General features: G+C 39.1%; 1 protein-coding gene and 1 long non-coding RNA gene across 6 annotated transcripts in view; one reads left to right on the top strand and one right to left on the bottom strand.

Annotated features, from left to right (window-relative positions):
- Window positions 1–19,587, bottom strand: part of nr1i2 (nuclear receptor subfamily 1, group I, member 2) — a 71,687-nt gene that overhangs the window by 29,527 nt on the left and 22,573 nt on the right. For all 5 annotated transcript variants that reach the window (XM_083537108.1, XM_083537112.1, XM_083537109.1 and 2 more), the window contains one exon: window positions 1,643–1,828. In XM_083537108.1, the coding sequence (XP_083393234.1) occupies window positions 1,643–1,806 (164 nt within the window). In that variant the 5' untranslated portion in view covers window positions 1,807–1,828. The remainder of the gene's footprint in view (window positions 1–1,642; window positions 1,829–19,587) is intronic.
- Window positions 1,806–19,587, top strand: part of LOC310723802 — a 40,355-nt gene continuing 22,573 nt past the window's right edge. Inside the window, exon 1 of the long non-coding RNA XR_014532783.1 lies at window positions 1,806–1,908. This is a non-coding gene — a long non-coding RNA (uncharacterized lncRNA). The remainder of the gene's footprint in view (window positions 1,909–19,587) is intronic.

Below are 19,587 nucleotides of genomic sequence, written 5' to 3'. Positions count from 1 at the left end.
TTGTAGCCCATTTACATGAACCTGCTGTTAGTTCTATATTATCTTTTCTTGTCCATGTTAAAACAGATAAAATCTACCCTGGGTAGCTTTGCACTCAAAAACAGGAATTTAATTAACAGCATGTTGTATAGCAGAATGACTTTACATTGCATTTCACGCACATCTCAAAAGCTTACTGAGCACTGAGCATGTGCCTCAAGGCTCGCTACACAGGGTGTAAGGAAGCAAAAAAAATTGTTAAAGCTTAATAAGCTGATAAGAACGCATGCAAACCAGAAGCTGTAATAGGATTCGTTTAGACCATATGTTGGCTTTGCTAAAAATGAACAAAAACACTGATTTCACAGAGTGAATCACTGTTGTGTAGAAATATATTGCCTATATTACTGTGGCAAAATTAGCCTACTGCAATTAGACTCGTATACACTGCAATGCCGACATGGTTGCAAAGAAACCTGTGCTGTACCAGTGACACTAACGGTATATTTTTACTTGCATGAGTTTTCATAAAAATAGTTGCTTTCAGAAGTGATTAAAAAAAAAAAAAAAAAGGATTGAGAATCTGTGATCGGTTTCTCTTATTAAACAAGGTGGATTGCATATGATTAATATAATTGTTATATTATAGTATTATAAAATATTATATATCAATTATAAGATTATAATAGTTAGTCGGTGGCTTGTTATTACAGAATATGGTGTTGCTGCCACACTGCTACTTGGTGATCATTGATTACTCTTTGTGTAGATTTTCACAGTTTTTTCTCTTGGTTTCTGTAGCTTCACCAAATCTCTCGAACATGACAGTAAGTAAATTACCCCTAAATGTGAATGAGAATAATTCTTGTTCAATTCAGGGTGGATTTCTGCTGCAATCCCATTGTTTTCAAGAATTTAGTCACTCTTGACCTGAAAATCGTACTGATGATTGATTAATACATATTTGCTAAATTTAATAATTACCACAAGTAAACATAAATATACGTCAGAAATTGATTGCTGCTTTTAAATTACACACACACACACACACACACACATACACATATATATATATATATATATATATATATATATATATATATATATATATATATATATAGAGAGAGAGAGAGAGAGAGAGAGAGAGAGAGAGAGAGAGAGAGAGAGAGAGAGAGAGAGAGAGTGCATGATGTTTTTTCCCCATTTCCCCATTATTAAGATTATTTACCTGCACTATATACAGGGACACACTTACACTTATAAAGAACATCCTATTCATTTTTATCACCACATAATCTGTGTAAAGCTGCTTTGAGACAATGTTCATTGTTAAAAGAGCTATACAAATAAAAATGAATTGAATTGAATTGAATATATCTGATTTCTGACCGTTTCATCGCAGCTAAGCACATTTGCACTCAACTGCAATATTGTCAAATTATACCTTCTGCAGGCCTTCACAGCTTGAGGTTATTGTCTAAAAGCATCCAGCAGCACTATTTCTGCCTCCATATGTTTATAATATGGTCACATTTATGACCACTCTCTGAGGCATCAAGTGCAACCTCTTAAGATGTGCAAGATGAGGTAAGTGTAAGAGAGAGAGAGAGAAAGACATTGACAGAGACAGAGACAGAGACAGAGACACAAAGAGAGTGCCCACCTGAAGAATCCTTTACAGCCCTCACAGGTCATGGCATTGAAGTGGTATCCTGTAGCTGTATCTCCACACACTTGGCACACTTTGGGCTCGTCATCCTCCTCTGGCTCTTCCTTGGGCCCCTCTTCCACTCCTGAGTCATCCAGATCTCTGCTGCCACAACTCATCCTGTACCCTGACAAACACTATCTGAAAAGAAATAGATAGAGTAGAGACAAACAGACAAAGAGAGAGAGATATCCAGGTCACTGAATTGTGTCTAACTGTATGTTCACAGAGAGAGAGAGAGAGAGAGAGAGGGAGAGAGAGAGAGAGAGAGAGAGAGAGAGAGAGAGAGAGAGAGAGAGAGAGAGAGAAAAGCATATACACAAATATCCAGGTAATCGAACTGTGTCTGAACACTGTACGTTTAAATTATTCTACTGCAGTAACTTTGAATTAATTACAGCTCCACTTTCACTCCACTGCTGGTTATCCTTTCCCTTCTTGCTGTTCTTGTAATTGTTCAACACAAGCATAAACCACAGATTTACAGTAAGTGCTCATCATCCACAGCTAGAAACACTGCCTCAGGTACTCATGCAATAAATATATAGGTGTGTATGAGTGTGCAAGACAATCGGCTCATGCTCACTAACTCAACACTGCATCAAAAAATGCGTAAAAAGAGTTGAGCAATAATAAAAAAAAAGAGCTTTTGAACATGAAAAGAATAAAAAAGATGCCTGCCTGAGACAGAGAAATAGAAGAGTACGCAGAGAGTAACAAACGGCTGAACATACCCTGAATGTGTGCTGTTCCCCTCTAAAGTGCTCCACTTAAAGACCTTCCTCTCACTGAGCAGAACGTAATGTCCCTGAGCCAAACCTAGCCAGCTGAGCATCAGGCGTTGCCTTGGTAGCCACCTGAGACTAACTATCATCAGCGATGGCCAATCCTTCCCCTACATCGAGTCAGCACGTGGTAACACTACGCAGCTACAGTCATTCAGTCACTCTCATACAATCACTTAATAAAGTAATGCTGTTCCAAAAAACCTTCTCTTCCTGAGCTTAAGGACTGCAAAAGATCGCTACAAAAAATACTCTAAGAGCTTGTATGAAACTGCCAAAGACGAACCCATAGACAGAAAACATTCAGTTTCATTGACAGTATACAAACATTATACCATGGAAATCAAATCTGGGGGAATCTCCAAGCTGCTCATCAGTGCACCCTGATTTTATTATGCAATAGAGACACATATGGAAAGCAAATATTCAGTGTTGGATGAAAAAACTAAGAATGTGTCATAAAACCTTGACCCTTGTGATCTCTGCAGGAGAAAATGAAAACACAAATTGCAAGGAGGAAAAACAATATATATGCATATATACAGTGTGTGTGTGCAATGTGAACATGGAAGACGTGTTTGTGTAAAATCTTGTGGTAGACACACAAAAAAAAGGTTTTGTTGCTGAAGCCTATGTGTCTATTATTACTCAGACATTCCCATTTAAATAAAAGCGTTTTATAATTTCAATTAAAAATGTGGCCTGGAATAAATTTTTTGATTTGATCTGATTATTGATTATTATTATTTTTTTTATATACAGTGGGTACGGAAAGTATTCAGACCCCCTTAAATTTTTCACTCTTTTTTATCTTGCAGCCATTTGCTAAAATCATTTAGGTTCATTTCTTTTCCTCATTAATGTACACATAGCACCCTATATTGACAGAAAAACACAGAATTGTTGACACTGTTGCAGATTTATTAAAAAAGAAAAACTAAAATATCACATGGTCCTAAGTATTCAGACCCTTTGCTCAGTATTTAGTAGAAGCCCCCTTTTGATCTAATACAGCCAGGAGTCTTTTTGGGAAGGATGCAACAAGTTTTTCACACCTGGATTCAGGGATCCTCTGCCATTCCTCCTTGCAGATCCTCTCCAGTTCTGTCAGGTTGGACGGTAAACGTTGGTGGACAGCTATTTTTAGGTCTCTCCAGAGATGCTCAATTGGGTTTAAGTCATTGCTCTGGCTGGGCCATTCAAGAACAGTCACAGAGTTGTTGTGAAGCCACTCCATCGTTATTTTAGCTGTGTGCTTAGGGTCATTGTCTTGTTGGAAGGTAAACCTTCAGCCCAGTCTGAGGTCCAAAGCACTGTGTAGAAGGTTTTCGTCCAGGATATCCCTGTGCTTGGCCGCATTCATCTTTCCCTTGATTGCAACCAGTCGTCCTGTCCCTGCAGGTGAAAAACACCCCCACAGCATGATGCTGCCACCACCATGCTTCATTGTTGAGACTGTACTGGACAGGTGATGAGCAGTGCCTGGTTTTCTCCACACATACCGCTTAGAATTAAGGCCAAAAAGTTCTATCTTGGTCTCATCAGACCAGAGAATCTTATTTCTCACCATCTTGGAGAACTCCATGCGGGTTTTCATGTGTCCTGCACTGAGGAGAGGCTTCCGTCGGGCCACTCTGCTATAAAGCCCCACTGGTGAAGGGCTGCAGTAATGGTTGACTTTCAACAACTTTCTCCCATCTCCTGACTGCATCTCTGGAGCTCAGCCACAGTGATCTTTGGGTTCTTCTTTACCTCTCTCACCAAGGCTCTTCTCCCCCGATAGCTCAGTTTGGCCGGTCGGCCAGCTCTAGGAATTGTTCTGGTCGTCCCAAACGTCTTCCATTTGAGGATTATGGAGGCCACTGTGCTCTTAGGAACCTTAAGTGCAGCAAAAATTTTTTTGGAACCTTGGCCAGATCTGTGCCTTGCCACAATTCTGTCTCTGAGCTCTTCAGGCAGTTCCTTTGACCTTAATGATTCTCATTTGCTCTGACATGCATTGTGATCTGTAAGGTCTTATATAAACAGGTGTGTGGCTTTCCTAATCAAGTCCAATCAGTATAATCAAAAATTTCTGGACTCAAATGAAGGTGTAGAACCATCTCAAGGATGATCAGAAGAAATGGAGAGCACCTCCAGTGTTAAATATATGAGTGTCACAGCAAAGGGTCTGAATACTTAGGACCATGTGATATTTTAGTTTTTCTTTTTTAATAAATCTGCAAAAAGGTCAACAATTCTGTGTTTTTCTGTCAGTATGGGGAGCTGTGTGTACATTCATGAGGAAAAGAAATGAACATAAATGATTTTAGCAAATGGCTGCAATATAACAAAGAGTGAAAAATTTAAGGGGGTCTGAATACTTTCCGTACCCACTGTATATATTTTTGCAATAATCGAATTCGTCATACTTCCCACATGCTATTGTGCTCATCAAGTGATGTTTATTCCGTACACTGGCAAGATTTGGAGCTTTTATTTAAAATAAATATTAAATGCATTTTTTTATAAAAGCACAGTGTATAATATACTTAGACGGTGAAATAAATATATAGCTTGGTAGCCTGGTGGTTAAGGTAAGCTGCCACTACTGGGCCCCTGAGGAGAGCCCTAAAACCCATAGCTATATGAATGATATGAATGAGATAAATGTAAGTCAAGGGTGTCTGCTAAATGTCAAGATGTAAATGTATATCTCATTTATAGGTCTGAGCATTTGAGGGTTATGTCCAAGGTCTTAATCATTGAACTAGATTACGAATACCTTGTATTATTCATATGTGTGAAAAGTTAAATATACTAACACAGGAGTCTGTTTGTGTTTGCTTTAAAATAAATACTACATTTGTGAAGTAAAATAGTGAAAGGTTTTCCCTTAGTTAGTCATGCACATATTAAAAATATGGTGAGGTAGGAATAAGTAGTCCCATCCCCCCCTCAGGAAAAATGTTTGTTAACACATTTCAACACACAAATGCATACATGCACACATGCTATTCTCACCATCGTTACCCCACAGAACACTTCCTGTTTTCTATGGCTGCGTTCTATCATAAAAATAAGCAGAGACCACTGAGACGTAGCACAAAAACAAGGCAGAGCAATGTCAGCCAGAATTGTGTATCAAACCAGGAAAAATAGAGCTAATAAAAATGACAGAGCCATTTAGAGATCATCAGAGATACCTAGGCGCTCTTAATGAAGGAGGAGGATAGGGCTTGCGTTGAGAAATGTAGCTTAAGGCAAAGTGCTTATAATGTCCATGTGTCTATATTAAAATATTATTTAAGCCAATATAAGTTCCTTATTATAGCACAAAAATGTTCATGAGGTTTGATGCATTGCCTATAACAGCAGCACTCGAACTAATGATAAACTGAACAAAATTACAAATGCAACACTATTTTTCATGAGCTGAACTCTGGAGACGGCTTGGGACGGCTTATGGTAGAGAAATGAACATTCAATTTATGAGCAACAGCTCTGATGGACATTCTGCAGTCAGCATGCCAATTGCACGCACGCATGTTGGATATACTTTGGAGTAGTCAATGTGCAGCTTCTATAGCAGTACAGATGCAGTTACTGACCTCTGAAAATAACTCAACATACAGCCATTATTGTAAAAAAAAAAAAATGGCAACAAAAGTGAGTACACCCCAAGTGAACATGTCAAAACTATGTCCACAGTCTTACATAGTTTGTGTTAGTTTGCCTTAATCATCCTGCACATGGAATTTACCAGAGCTACACTGGTTTTGGCTGGGATCCTCTTCAACTCCTCCATAATGACATCACGGAGCTGCTGGATGTTAGACACATGGCACTTCTCCACCTTCCACTTGAGGATCCCAACAGCTGCCAATAGGGTTCAGGTTTGGAGACATACTTGGCCACTCCATCAGCTTCACCCTCAGCAAGGCAGTTTTCATCTTGGTGGTATGTTTGGGGTTCTAATTATGTTGGAATACTGCCGTTCAGGCCAGTTTCTGAAGGGATTGCATCATGGTCACAGTACATGTTGGAATCCATGTTTCCCTCAATGAAACTCAATTTAATACAAAACGAATTAAAAATGTTGTTACCTAATGAATGTATCCAGGCTGAAGATCCACATATAGAACACAAGCAGAGAAAAAAATGATCATCACGAATGTGTCTGTTCTCAGTCATGTTTACATCACTGACTCCCTCTGTCTCATCCACGTTAACCCCAAAACTCTTACTGCCTTCTGCCTGCTGATTCTTATCTTCGTAAAGAGTGAGAGTCAGGAATTTATACACCAGCGGATTGAAAAAGACGCGCAGTAACAGGAAATCGGTTGTTCGGCTGAAATCGGCACGCAGTGAAAAGAAAAAATATATATTTCACCAAATCAGTGGATTAAAACTAAAGTAACGAGCCTGTTTTGAAAATGTAAGAAGTAAAAAGTACAGATATTTGTGTAAAAATGTAATGAGTAAAAGTAAAAAGTTGTCTGAAAAATAAATAGTGGAGTAAAATACTGATACCAAAAAAATCTACTTAAGTACAGTAACGAGGTATTTGTACTCCGTTACTTCCCACCTCTGCTTGTATGGTCCTTTTAAGCAGACAAAAACATGAACATGATAAATAGGACATGTAGCTTTGCATGGGTACATGACTTACAGCTGTTATCATTTAGGGTGTACTTACTTTCGTTGCCAGCTATTTATGTTGAGTTATTTATGTTGAAAAAATAAAACAGCACTGTGGTATAAAGCTTTTGCACATTTTCTCACTGTCCAGAGCCTTTACATTTATTTGCTGTACAAAAATATATAGAAATACAGGTATTGTTAGCCAACAGGGTATGGGTGGAAATAGGGCCACTGTTGGCTGAAGGAGGAGAAGGAGAGGAGGAAGACGTCTTCAGAGACAGCAGCAAAAGAAGTGTAGGAGAGTGGAGGTTTGGGTTGGTACTTTAAATGTTGGTACTGTAAGAAAAAATGATGAGGACAACGAAGATCGTAATGAAGAAGTTTATAACAGCGTAGCAGTGACAAAATACATGAAGCACTTTGGGTTCATCGGAGTCAGGAAAGAACCCAGAGCAAACTCTGCCCAGATATTTTATATTGTTCTTCCCTTTGAAGTATAGACCGGAGTTATCCTTTAAATGTAATTTAGATATAGGACATCTGTGAGGAAACAAAAGGCTGGAGGATACCATTCTCGGCGCGGAGGTCAGCAGGTGGTAATCACCGGTATTCACACCTTTGCTGGATTGAGGCAGACTGTAATTCTTACAGTACTATGACTGGTAAAGGGAAAGAGGTAGCTGATAGAATGAAGAGGAAAAAGGTAGATATGCTGTGTGTTCAGGAGTCCAAGTGGAAAGTGAGTAAGGCCAGGAACAATGGAGGTGGCTTTAAACTGTTCTATCATTGTGTGGATGGAATAGTTTTGGAGGTAAGGAAGAAGAAGAAGAAGAAGAAGAAGTGGAGAGTGAAGACTGAAAGAAGAATAAGATGGTGGAAACTGAAGGAGGAAGACTGTAGTATGAGATTCAAGGAAGAAGTCAGACAGGGGGAAAAGAGGAAGGCCAAGGAGCCGATTTCTGAATGTGGTGAGGGAAGACATGCCGGTAGTTGGTGTGAAAGAGGCAGATGTAGAGGACATAGTAGTATGGTGACGGATGATCTGCTGTGGTGACCCCTAACGAGAGATGTCAGAAGAAGAAGACAAAGGTATAATTGACAGCTTTAACAAATTCCATGGCATGCAGTGGGAGCTATGCTTAAAATCAATGCAAGCACATAGCCAAACAAGAATAGCACAAAGGGGCTTCAAAAATCAATCCTGCACACAATCGATTTCTAAAAACTCAGTGCATAGGGGATTTTAATTATTATTATTATTTCACACTATGCATAATGATCTCAAATAACCCAGATCAAATCAACATTAAATCATGGTCATTCGAAGGAAAAAAAAGCACCAATGCTTTGTTTGTATGCTTGTCCAACATTTAGGTAAATATATGGAAGCCTTATCTTCTTCTTCTTCTTTTTCTTTCGGCTGCTCCCATTAGGGGTCGCCACAGCGGATCATCCGTCTCCATACCACCCTGTCCTCTATATCTGCCTCTTTTACACCAACTACCTGCATGTCTTCCCTCACTACATCCATGAACCTCCTCCTTGGCCTTCCTCTTTTCCTCCTACCTGGTGGCTCCATCTTCAGCATTTTTCTACCAATATAATTCACGTCCCTTCTCTGCACATGTCCAAACCATCTCAATCTCGCCTCCCTCACCTTGTCACCACAACATCCTACATGTGCTGTCCCTCTAATAAACTCATTTCTAATCTTGTCCATCCTCGTCACTCCCAACGAAAACCTCAACATCTTCAGCTCTGCTACCTCCAGCTCCACCTCCTGTCTTTTACTCAATGCCACTGTCTCTAATCCATACAACATCGCAGGTCTCACCACAGTCCTATAAACTTTCCCTTTCATTCTTGCAGATACTCTTCTATCACAAATCACTCCTGTCACTCTTCTCCACCCACTCCACCCTGCCTGCACTCTTTTCTTTACTTCCCTAACACACTCTCCATTACTTTGCACTGTTGACCCCAGGTACCTGAACTCCTCCACCTTCTTCACCTCTTCACCCTGCAACCGCATCACTCCACTGCCCTCCCTCTCATTCACACACATGTACTCTGTCTTACTCCTACTGACTTTCATTCCCCTTCTCTCCAGCGCATATCTCCACCTCTCCAGGCTCTTCTCAACCTACTCTCTACTCTCACCACAAATCACAATATCATCTGCAAACATCATAGTCCAGGGAGACTCCTGTCTGACCTCGTCCGTCAACCTGTCCATCACCACTGCAAACAGGAAAGGGCTCAGGGCCGATCCTTGATGTAGTCCAACCTTCACCCTGAACCAGTCTGTCGTACCTACTGCACACTTTACTGCCGTCACACTGTCCTCATACATGTCCTGCACCACCCTCAAATACTTCTCTGACACACCTGACTTCCTCATACAATACCACAACTCCTCTCTCGGCACCCTGTCGTACGCTTTCTCTAAATCCACAAATACACAATGCAGCTCCTTCTGTCCTTCTCTATACTTCTCCATCAACATCCTCAAAGCAAATAAGGCATCTGTGGTGCTCTTCCTCGGCATGAAACCATACTGTTGCTCACAGATGGTCACCTCTTCTCTCAGCCTGGCTTCCACTACTCTTTCCCATAACTTCATGGTGTGACTGATCAACTTAATTCCCCTGTAGTTACTGCAGGTTTGCACATCTCCCTTATGCTTAAAGATCGGTACCAGCACACTCCTTCTCCATTCCTCAGGCATCCTCTCCCCTTCCAGAATCCTGTTAAACAATCTGGTTAAAAACTCCACTGCCATCTCTCCTAAACATCTCCACGCTTCTACCGGTATGTCATCTGGTCCAACCGACTTTCCATTCTTCATCCTCTTAATCGCTGCTCTCACTTCCTCCTTACTAATCCTATCTACATCCTGCTTCACCAACTCCACATCCTCCAACCTTCTCTCTCTCTGATTTTCCTCATTCATCAGCTGCTCAAAATACTCCCTCCATCTTCTCAACACACTCTCCTCACTAGTCAACACATTTCCCTCTCCATCCTTTATTGCTCTAACTTGCAGTACATCCTTCCCAGCTCGGTCCCTCTGCTTGGCCAATCGGTATAAATCCTTTTCTCCTTCCTTAGTGTCCAACCTCTTATACAGTTCCTCATATGCCTTTTCCTTGGCTTTCGCCACATCCCTTTTAACCTGCTGCCGCATCTCCTTGTACTCCTGCCTACTTTTCTCATCACTCTGTCGATCCCACTTCTGTTTTGCCAATCTCTTTCCCCTAATGCTCTCCTGCACTTCCTCATTCCACCACCACGTCTCCTTGTCTTGCTTTCTATTTCCAGATGTCACACCAAGTACTTTTCTAGCTGCCTCCCTCATCACTCCTGCGGTAGTTGCCCAATCATCCGGCACCTCTTCACCACCACCAAGCCCCTGTCTGACCTCTTCCCTGAACCTCACACTACACTCTTCTTCCTTCAGTTTCCACCATCTTATTCTTCTTTCAAACCTTACTTTCCTCCTCTTCTTCTTCGCCTCCAAAACCATCCTACAGACCACCATTCGATGCTGTCTAGCTACACTGTCCCCCGCCAACACCTTACAGTCTCCAATCTCCTTCAGGTTGCATCTCCTACACAGAAGATAATCCACCTGTGTGCACCTTCCTCCACTCTTATATGTCACCCTATGATCCTCCTTCTTCTTAAAATACGTGTTCACCACTGCCATTTCCATCCTTTTAGCAAAATCTACCACCATCTGCCCTTCCACATTCCTCTCCTTAAAACCATACCTACCCATCACCTCCTCATCACCTCTGTTCCCTTCACCTACATGCCCATTAAAGTCTGCCCCAATCACCAATCGTTCTTTCCTAGGTACACCATCTACCACTTCATCTAATTCACTCCAGAATCTTTCCTTCTCCTCCATCTCACAGCCAACTTGTGGAGCATAGGCACTGATGACATTTATCATCATCCCTTCAACTTCCACCTTCACGATCATCACCCTATCAGAAACTCTCTTCACCTCCACTACACTCTTACTGTACTCTTCCTTCAGAATCACCCCTACACCATTTCTCTTCCCATCCACACCATGATAAAACAGTTTAAACCCACCTCCAATGTTCCTGGCCTTACTCCCTTTCCACTTGGTCTCCTGAACACACAACACATCTACCTTTCTCCTCTCCATCATATCAGCTATCTCTCTCCCTTTACCCGTCATAGTACCAACATTTAAAGTACCAACCCGAACCTCTACTCTCCTACACTGCTCCTTTTCCTGCCGTCTCTGTAGACGCCTTCCTCCTCTCCTTCTCCTCCTTCGGCCAACAGTAGCCCAATTTCCACCGGTACCCTGTCGGCTAACGATACCTGTGGCGGTCGTTGTTAACCCGGGCCTCGACCGATCCGGTATGAAATTCTCATTTGTGATCCGCATATTTGATTTGGCACATGTTTTACGCTGGATGCCCTTCCTAACGCAACCCTCCCCATTTACCCGGGCTTGGGACCGGCACTAAGAGTACACTGGCTTGTGCCCCCCTAATGGCTGGGTTAAATATATGGAAGCCTTATAAACTATTGTTAATCAACCTTTTCTAACTGGGTTGTCTATGTCGTCCAATAGAACAGTCTGGTAAAAAAAAATATGTGAAATTTGAAATTTGGATTAGGGAGAATCCTAGAAATATTTTGACAACATTTTGAGCAGGTGCTAACATCAATCGAGTGCCACCAGCAAGTCAAATCTGGGCCTAGTTAAAAAAAAGTAGGTTTACAGTCATAACTTTTAAACTGTCTCTTTAATGCACTGCAGTTTCTTGGATTCCTGGAAATGAGACCAACAAAAGTTATCAAAAGAATGTGTTTAAGTGGCACTTTAATCAATTAAATGTACAGAACATACCAAATTGGCCATATATTCATGATTGAATGCATAATACTTGACCTTAAATTAATTGCTGCTCTACATGCTACGCATCTCTGACCTTCTCAACTAGTCTTTTGAAATGTGAAAATCACTGTCATCTGAATGTGTATACTTCTTTCATCATGTCCAATTTAATGCATTTAGAAGAAATAACTGCTTCAGTCCACTTCTGCACGTTAACGAGCGTCGAGTTATAGCGGCACGAAGAAAAGTGCCATCTTCCTTTTTATAGGTTAAAAGCTATAATTTAGGTGTTTACAGGGCTTTTAGAACATCATACTGTTCATTAATAATTACTGCTATGCAGGAAATAGTACATGTTTAAAAAGGAAGAGAATGACAGCTAACTAATTTTTGTCTAGTTCCAGGAAAAGGTGCTATCTTTTGATCTTTTGATATCTTGTGATCACACACAAGAAATATTTGTAAATACAAATATTTGTTAAATCTGCACTCATCTACTCTATATTACATAATTAGTGGCACATAATTAGAAAAACCTGCATTCTAATTTTTTATTTTTTTTGACATGTGACATCTATAACACACACATCACAATCAATCGTGTCCAATCGTGTTCCGATGTTCCATGTTCTTAATGATGTATTCTAAAAACATACACTATACGGACTAGTTAACAGACACCTGACCACAAGATTTATGTGCACTTTTTTAAAACCACATTCCACATTTAGTCCCCATTTGCTGGTATAATAACCTCCACTCTTTGTGGTAGATGCTCCACTAGATTTTGGAGTATGGTTGTGAATTTGTTCTCATTCAGACACAAAGGTGTTAGTAAAGTCAGGTACTGATATAGGTGAGAAGGTCTGGGGTGAAGTCAGTGTTCCAATTCATCCCAAAGCTGTTCAACAGGATTAAGGTCAGGGCTCTGTTGCGGTTCACTCACGATCTTCCACACCAACCCATTAAACATATTTTCATCTCACCTTGTGCACAGGGGTTTTGTCTTGCTGGAACAGGTTTAAGTCTCTTTGTAAAATTGGAGGGATATTTTTATGCTACTACATCCATAGACATCCAATACAATTGTGTGCCTGGAACTTTGTGGTAACAGTTTGCAGAGGAACCAAGTATGGCTAAAAAATTTCAGGTGTCCCAGTACTTTTGTCCTTATAATACAGAATTAAAAAAACTTTTTTTTTATATTATTGTCAAAAACTCTGCAACTGCATTGTCCTCGAGAGGTTAACGACAACATATGCAGGTAGACATTTTAATTCTAAGGTCTTTGCTGCAAGGTATTTAATTACCCAGTGTGTCATATTTATAATTCTGGAACTGCCCATTTCTTTTGTTAATTCATTCATTAAACCGGAATTGTGTCCAATTTTTTATCAAATTTTCATAACCACTTTTGCATGAGCCATTTCTCTTTTGGCATAATAAAATTATAAAGATGAAAAGCTCATTGCAGCTGCTCTCAGATAGAACAATACGCACCCAGTTCTGGTACACACAGATGCTTTTTTAATCTCCACACAAACCATAAATAATCAAAGCACCTGTTCAAAATTTACAACATGTAATCACAGTGACAGTATATTGCTCTTAACTAGAGCTGCAACTAATGGTTATTTTTATAATCGATCAATCTGACTATTATTTATTTCTTTTTTGATTATTCCGCTAAATATATAAATCTTTTATTCAATTTTTGGGCATTATAACTATATAAAATCCCCAATTCAGGGTACTATGTGTTAATGTGTACTTAAAAATGCAAAAGCCACATATTGAGTTTAATTGTCTTTAATTTAGACATTTAAATTTTAAAGCTTACAGTTGCTGCTTGTTGAGGAGAGCATGGGGGATTTCTCCTTTGAACAAATTCACTCATGCTTGGTTGTTTCTTTCTATTAAAAAAAACATTCAAGTATGCAAGGTGAAGCAATTTGTGCAAAACAACAAAATGCCAAAAAAAAATTGACAAAATACACAGATACTTTCTTTGTTTGTGAAGCTATAAGCATCTAGAATATATAATTAATAGAATGTTGTGTAATTAAATGATATATACATAAATTAAAGCCGCAGTAAATCACATTTGAAAACAGATCTTACTGTTGTATTAGACAAACGCAGGCTTGATTTTAAAAAAATAATAAAAACAATATGCATTGGTGTACAAATGCATAAGCATTCGCTAAGAACCAAAACAGTGACTAAAAATATAATCGTTTACTGCTGCTGTTTTTTGCTGCTTTTTAATTTAGTTTTTGTTCGCACCGGTTTAATTGAATCCATCACTCTGTTACGAGCGAGCTAAATGAGCAACCTAAAGCTCGTGAGTCACGACAGAACAGATCCAGTGTGACTGACCTAAAGTTACTGTTTACACAATAGCACTTCATTAAACTACACCATTTTCCATTTTCACATAATGAGGACTATACAGTTTGTATTCACCATGCTGATGTTTCACCTTCATCCATGACACCAGAGTGTTTTTTCTTTCACATGCTCGTACATCACTGGGGTACTTCCATCCCACACAAGCTCCACTTTGCATAACATCCAGGTACCTTTTATTGTTGCGTTTAATATAAAATGCTCCCATGCCTTGCGTTTAATATATAATGCTCCATTGACTTGAGACGCACATTTTTTCCTGCTGCCAGCTGACCCTGTACTGTCCGCCATTTCACAAGCAGCTGTGTTCTCTTACTGTCACGCTAAACCGTAACTTCAGCAGCCCAACTAATCAATAAAGGCATTAATTGAAATTTTATTAATAATTACAGTGGTACGAGTGCCCTAACATACGAGTTTTTTGAGATACGTGCGGTCACTCGTCGATTTTTTGCTTTGTTAATTTGAGGTACGAGCTCAAGACGCTTCAGTCAGTGTTGCTGATTCGTCTCGATACACATGCACACAAACAAAGGTTTGAATGTGCGTGCGCTCTAACACGTGGCTGTGACGAATCTCGAGATGAATCAGCAACACTGGCCTCAGTCAGTGTGCTTGTTTGTCTCGCTGTCGAACATCTTTGATAAGTTGTGCTTGTGTTTTGTGCTTTTTGTACATTCACAGTACTTTATCACATTTCTTTTTATAACCATGGGTCCGAAGAAAGTGAGTAAAAAGGTCAGTGCTCAGAAGAAGATGATGTCTATTGAATTAAAGTGAAATCATAGGAAAACATGAGCAAGGTGTGCGAGTGATTGACTTGGCGAGGCAGTACGGGCGTAGTACTTCAATGATATGTACTATGCTTAACCAGTTTATTTCTTTACATTCTCTTTTATTATGTTTTTATACAATATTTGTCATTTATAAATACATTCTTCTTATTCAAAAACACGTAACAAAAACAACTGGGGTGGCATTTTTGGGTCTGGAACGGATTAATTACATTTTAATTAATTTCAATGCTTTGAAATACGAGCAAATTGACATACGAGCAAGGTTATGGAACGAATTAAACTCGTATGTTGAGGTACCACTGTATTTTTGATTTTATCATTTAGTTGCTGCAGCGCTACTCTTAACCTGTTTAAAGAGCAATGCATCAACACAGTGTCTCAAGCTGTAAAGGTTTCCCAGCTGGATGTATTGTAGGTTTAAGTATTGAGGGGGAAATAAAACATCACTAGGCAAATGTAAGGGTTTATGAAACTGCATACATTTAAAAAGTCAGTTAATTTTTTTTTCTTTTGATTTAAGAATCCAAGCTCAATAAAATATCTATATGGTGTACTGTTGTATTCCAAATTCCAAATGATCCCAACTTTTTTTTTTACCTGTTGCATCATCAAATTCAAAACAACAATTTTTTCCTTTAAATTAAATATACTGTCAGATCAAATTTTTTGGTTTGTTTGTTTTATTGTGAATAGAATATTAATTTTTGGGATTCGCAAATCATTGCATTCTGTTTTTATTTACGTTTTGTACAGTGTCCCAACTTATTTAGAATTGGAGTGGTCAAGTCAAGTCAAGTTTATTTCTATAGTGCTTTTCACAATGTCTCAAAGCAGCTTTACAGAATTTAAGAATCAAGGTGATTGATTGTACAGCAGCCTTGGGTTTCGTTAGTTTGTCTACAGCATCTCATTGAACTGTCAGGTATGTAGTTTTCTTTTTTAAGTACACACTGATTGGGGAGAGTCTAAAAAATAGGTCATTCGGATCAAATTTGGGCTGGGTGCTGCAATAATCTAATGCCACCAATGAGTCAAATTTGGGCCTTGTTCAAAAGTAGGTTAATTGACCTTATTTTTAACTGTCTCCCTAAGACAAAAGCCAGGCATTCCCAGGATTCCCTGAGTCTAAAGTTCAACAAAAGTTGAAACACTGTAGCTGACACTAAAGACACCAAACTGGAAGTGAAGCTGGTTCAACTTCCTGTTTGGTGTCTTTTCTGTCAGCACAACATTTTTGTGCCAACCCAATTAGATTTGAGTCACATTATTGAGAACCTCCTGCCCATTTGTTCATGTACACGTTTCCTCCTACAGTCAGAAATATACCTGTGTTTGTGGCCAAAATATGAGCATTAGTGAAAGTCTCTTTGAATCCCTTCAATTATCTACAATATCTCTGCTGTCCTGTGATTCTTACTTGCCTGTGTAGCTCACCCAGTCTAAGAGCTTTTATAATTATTATTACTATTATTATTGTTATTAAGAAAATGTCTCTCTATTGAAAATGTAAAATGCCAGACATGCAATGCTACATTACAATTATATTATTAAAAATGATTAAATAAAAAGATTACTCAAAATTAAAATATACTCTTCTGTAGTTGTCATTTGAGTTAAAAAAAAAAATAATTGCATATTAACAGTACACTACATTTGATCCTGTGAGAAAAAAAAGTGTGTTTGGGGAAAGAGACTATATAACTCATTATTCAGTCATGTTTTTATTTAATTTTACCTGGTAAAACCTGGTTACCTGGCAAGCGCTGGCCATGAGGTAGAAATACATCCATGCATATGACACCTGTGCATTGCAACCCCCACCCACTCACACATTCACACCGTGGGCCAATTGTGTCCCCAAATCCCCTGATGTGATTATAGGTAATGCGATTAAAGCTAATTATATAGAAATGTAATTAGTCTTAAATATAAATGGTATTGTAAACAGTTCTCTCAATTCATTAAATGCTGGATTTTCCACCACATGCTAGATATTGTGAACTAAACAATCTTAATATGAAGAGAATGGTATCAAGTGTCTTGGAGTGACCTCATTCACACTTTGCCAATGGAGTCTCCACAGGGATTCAGTTGCATTTTATATGGCGTGAAAAAAGAGAAAAAACAGGACCAGTGAGAAAAGATTAGAGCAAATCGCTTACTGCATTTCCAGGTCCACAAAAACAATAACAAAAGCATTTTACTCATAGGTGTGTGCTTTAGAATGTTCTCTAGCAGCAGCATACGCTTCCTCTTTTGAGGAACAGGTGGAACAGGTTGCCTGAATGTATATGCTATTGCCATATCAAAAGACCGAACTTCTTTGTTGTACAAAGGGCAGGAGACTGAAAAGCAGAGTGTGATTAACTCTAGACAATGGCTACAGCATCTCAGGCTAGTTAGAGTTTCAGCCCTCTGCTCTTCACATACACTATGGGATTTTTCAGAATGAGATGTGCTGACCCTGTTGAACCCTTCAGCAAGGCTCTGATCCCTTGGCTTGCTGATGTTAAATGGCTGACCCTGTGACCCTTCCTGACAAGCTGGGATATGTGATGGGGAAGTGACTTGTATGTCGCTCTGGACAAGGGCGTCTGCTGAATGCCACAAATGTAAATGTAAATGTAGTGGTTAAGGCTCTGGGTTACTGATTGGAAGGTCTGGGGTTTAAGCCCCAGTTTTGCCAAGCTGCCATTCTTTGGCCCTTAACCTTTTGTGCTTCAGGGCCACTGTATCACGCTTCCTTACTTTGAAGGGATACAGTATGAAAATTTTTTTTTTCACTGTGCCATAAAGTATATGTAATTTTAAAAAAGCCCTTTTACAAAACCTCTTATATTGATCATGACCATAAGCTTTATTTTTAACCAATCTTGCTAGGACTATACCCAGGTCCTGATATTACATGGATTGCATAAAATTTAAATCAATAAACAAACTATTAGTGCTAAACAATTCTGTATATTCTAAGGTCATGATGGCAAAATACAAATGTGTTGTACAGTGTTACACATATTTCAAGGGGAGATGCATTTGGGATTTTTTTTTTTAAGATTCAGATTCATAATGCGCAACTGGGTTCAAGCAAAATAGCTACAAAACAACTAGAAAAGTAAAATATTTATTTCATGAAAATATAGCACGGTTTATGCTCAGTCTGAAGATTTCTGCTGAAGATGAAATGACAGAAGAAATAATGATCTAACACATTAAAGTCGATTAGACATTTTTTAACGTGCGCAAGTAATTTGACGTATGCGCCAATGAACAGTCTAACAGTCTAACTGTTTTTAACAGTCTGCATGAATCAACAGTCTAGTCTAGGAAAAAAAATCAGCCACAAAAGAGTTAGTAAAATCAGGTACTAATGTAGGTGAGATGAGGAGGCCTGGGGTGCAGTCCGTGTTCCAATTCATCATGTTAAATAGGGTTAAGGTCAGAGTTGTATAACTCTAAGCATTCAACTGCATCCAAAGACATAATATACAATTGTTCAGGGACAGGCATTAAGCTGGTTTAAATCCTACCTGTCCAATCGTTACCATTTCGTAGATTTAAATGGAGAGCTATCCAGGATAATGCTAGTAAATTATGGCGTGCCACAAGGGTCAGTTCTAGGACCCCTGCTTTTCACAATATACATGCTTCCATTAGGAAATATTATTAGAAGGCATGGAATTAGCTTCCATTGTTATGCTGATGATACCCAGCTATATATTTCATCCAAACCAGGCGATACAGCTCAATTAGCTCGCATAACTGAGTGTGTTGAAGAAATAAGAGATTGGATGACCCATAACTTTCTGCTATTAAATTCTGATAAAACGGAGATTTTGCTCATCGGCCCAAAAAATAGTACACAGAAGCTCCAGCATCTCAGCCTGCATTTAGACGGTTGTTCTGTAACTACTAGTTCAACGGTAAAAGACCTGGGAGTTATTTTAGACAGCAACTTATCTTTTAAAAATCACATCAATCAAGTTACAAAAACAGCCTTCTTTCACCTTAGAAATATTTCTAAACTAAGAAATATCTTATCTATATCTGATGCAGAGAAGCTCGTCCATGCGTTTTTGACCTCTAGAATAGACTACTGTAATGCGTTACTAGGTGGATGTCCTGCATCATTAATAAACAAGCTTCAGTTAGTTCAGAATGCGGCAGCAAGAGTTCTTACTAGGTCAAGAAAATACGATCATATAACCCCAGTCTTATCGTCCCTACATTAGCTTCCTATTAAGTTTCGAATAGACTACAAACTACTGCTACTTACTTATAAAGCACTAAATGGTTTGGCTCCCATGTATCTATCCAGTCTTTTAACACGCTACAATCCGTCACGCTCCCTGAGATCTCAAAACTCTGGGCTTCTAGTAGTTCCTAGAATAGCAAAGTCCACTA

This window comes from Silurus aristotelis (genome assembly GCF_946808225.1).
Source record: "Silurus aristotelis genome assembly, chromosome: 3".
NCBI lineage: Eukaryota > Metazoa > Chordata > Actinopteri > Siluriformes > Siluridae > Silurus > Silurus aristotelis.
The sequence above is the reverse complement of the archived record's forward strand: the minus strand, read 5'-3'. Positions and strand labels throughout refer to the sequence as shown.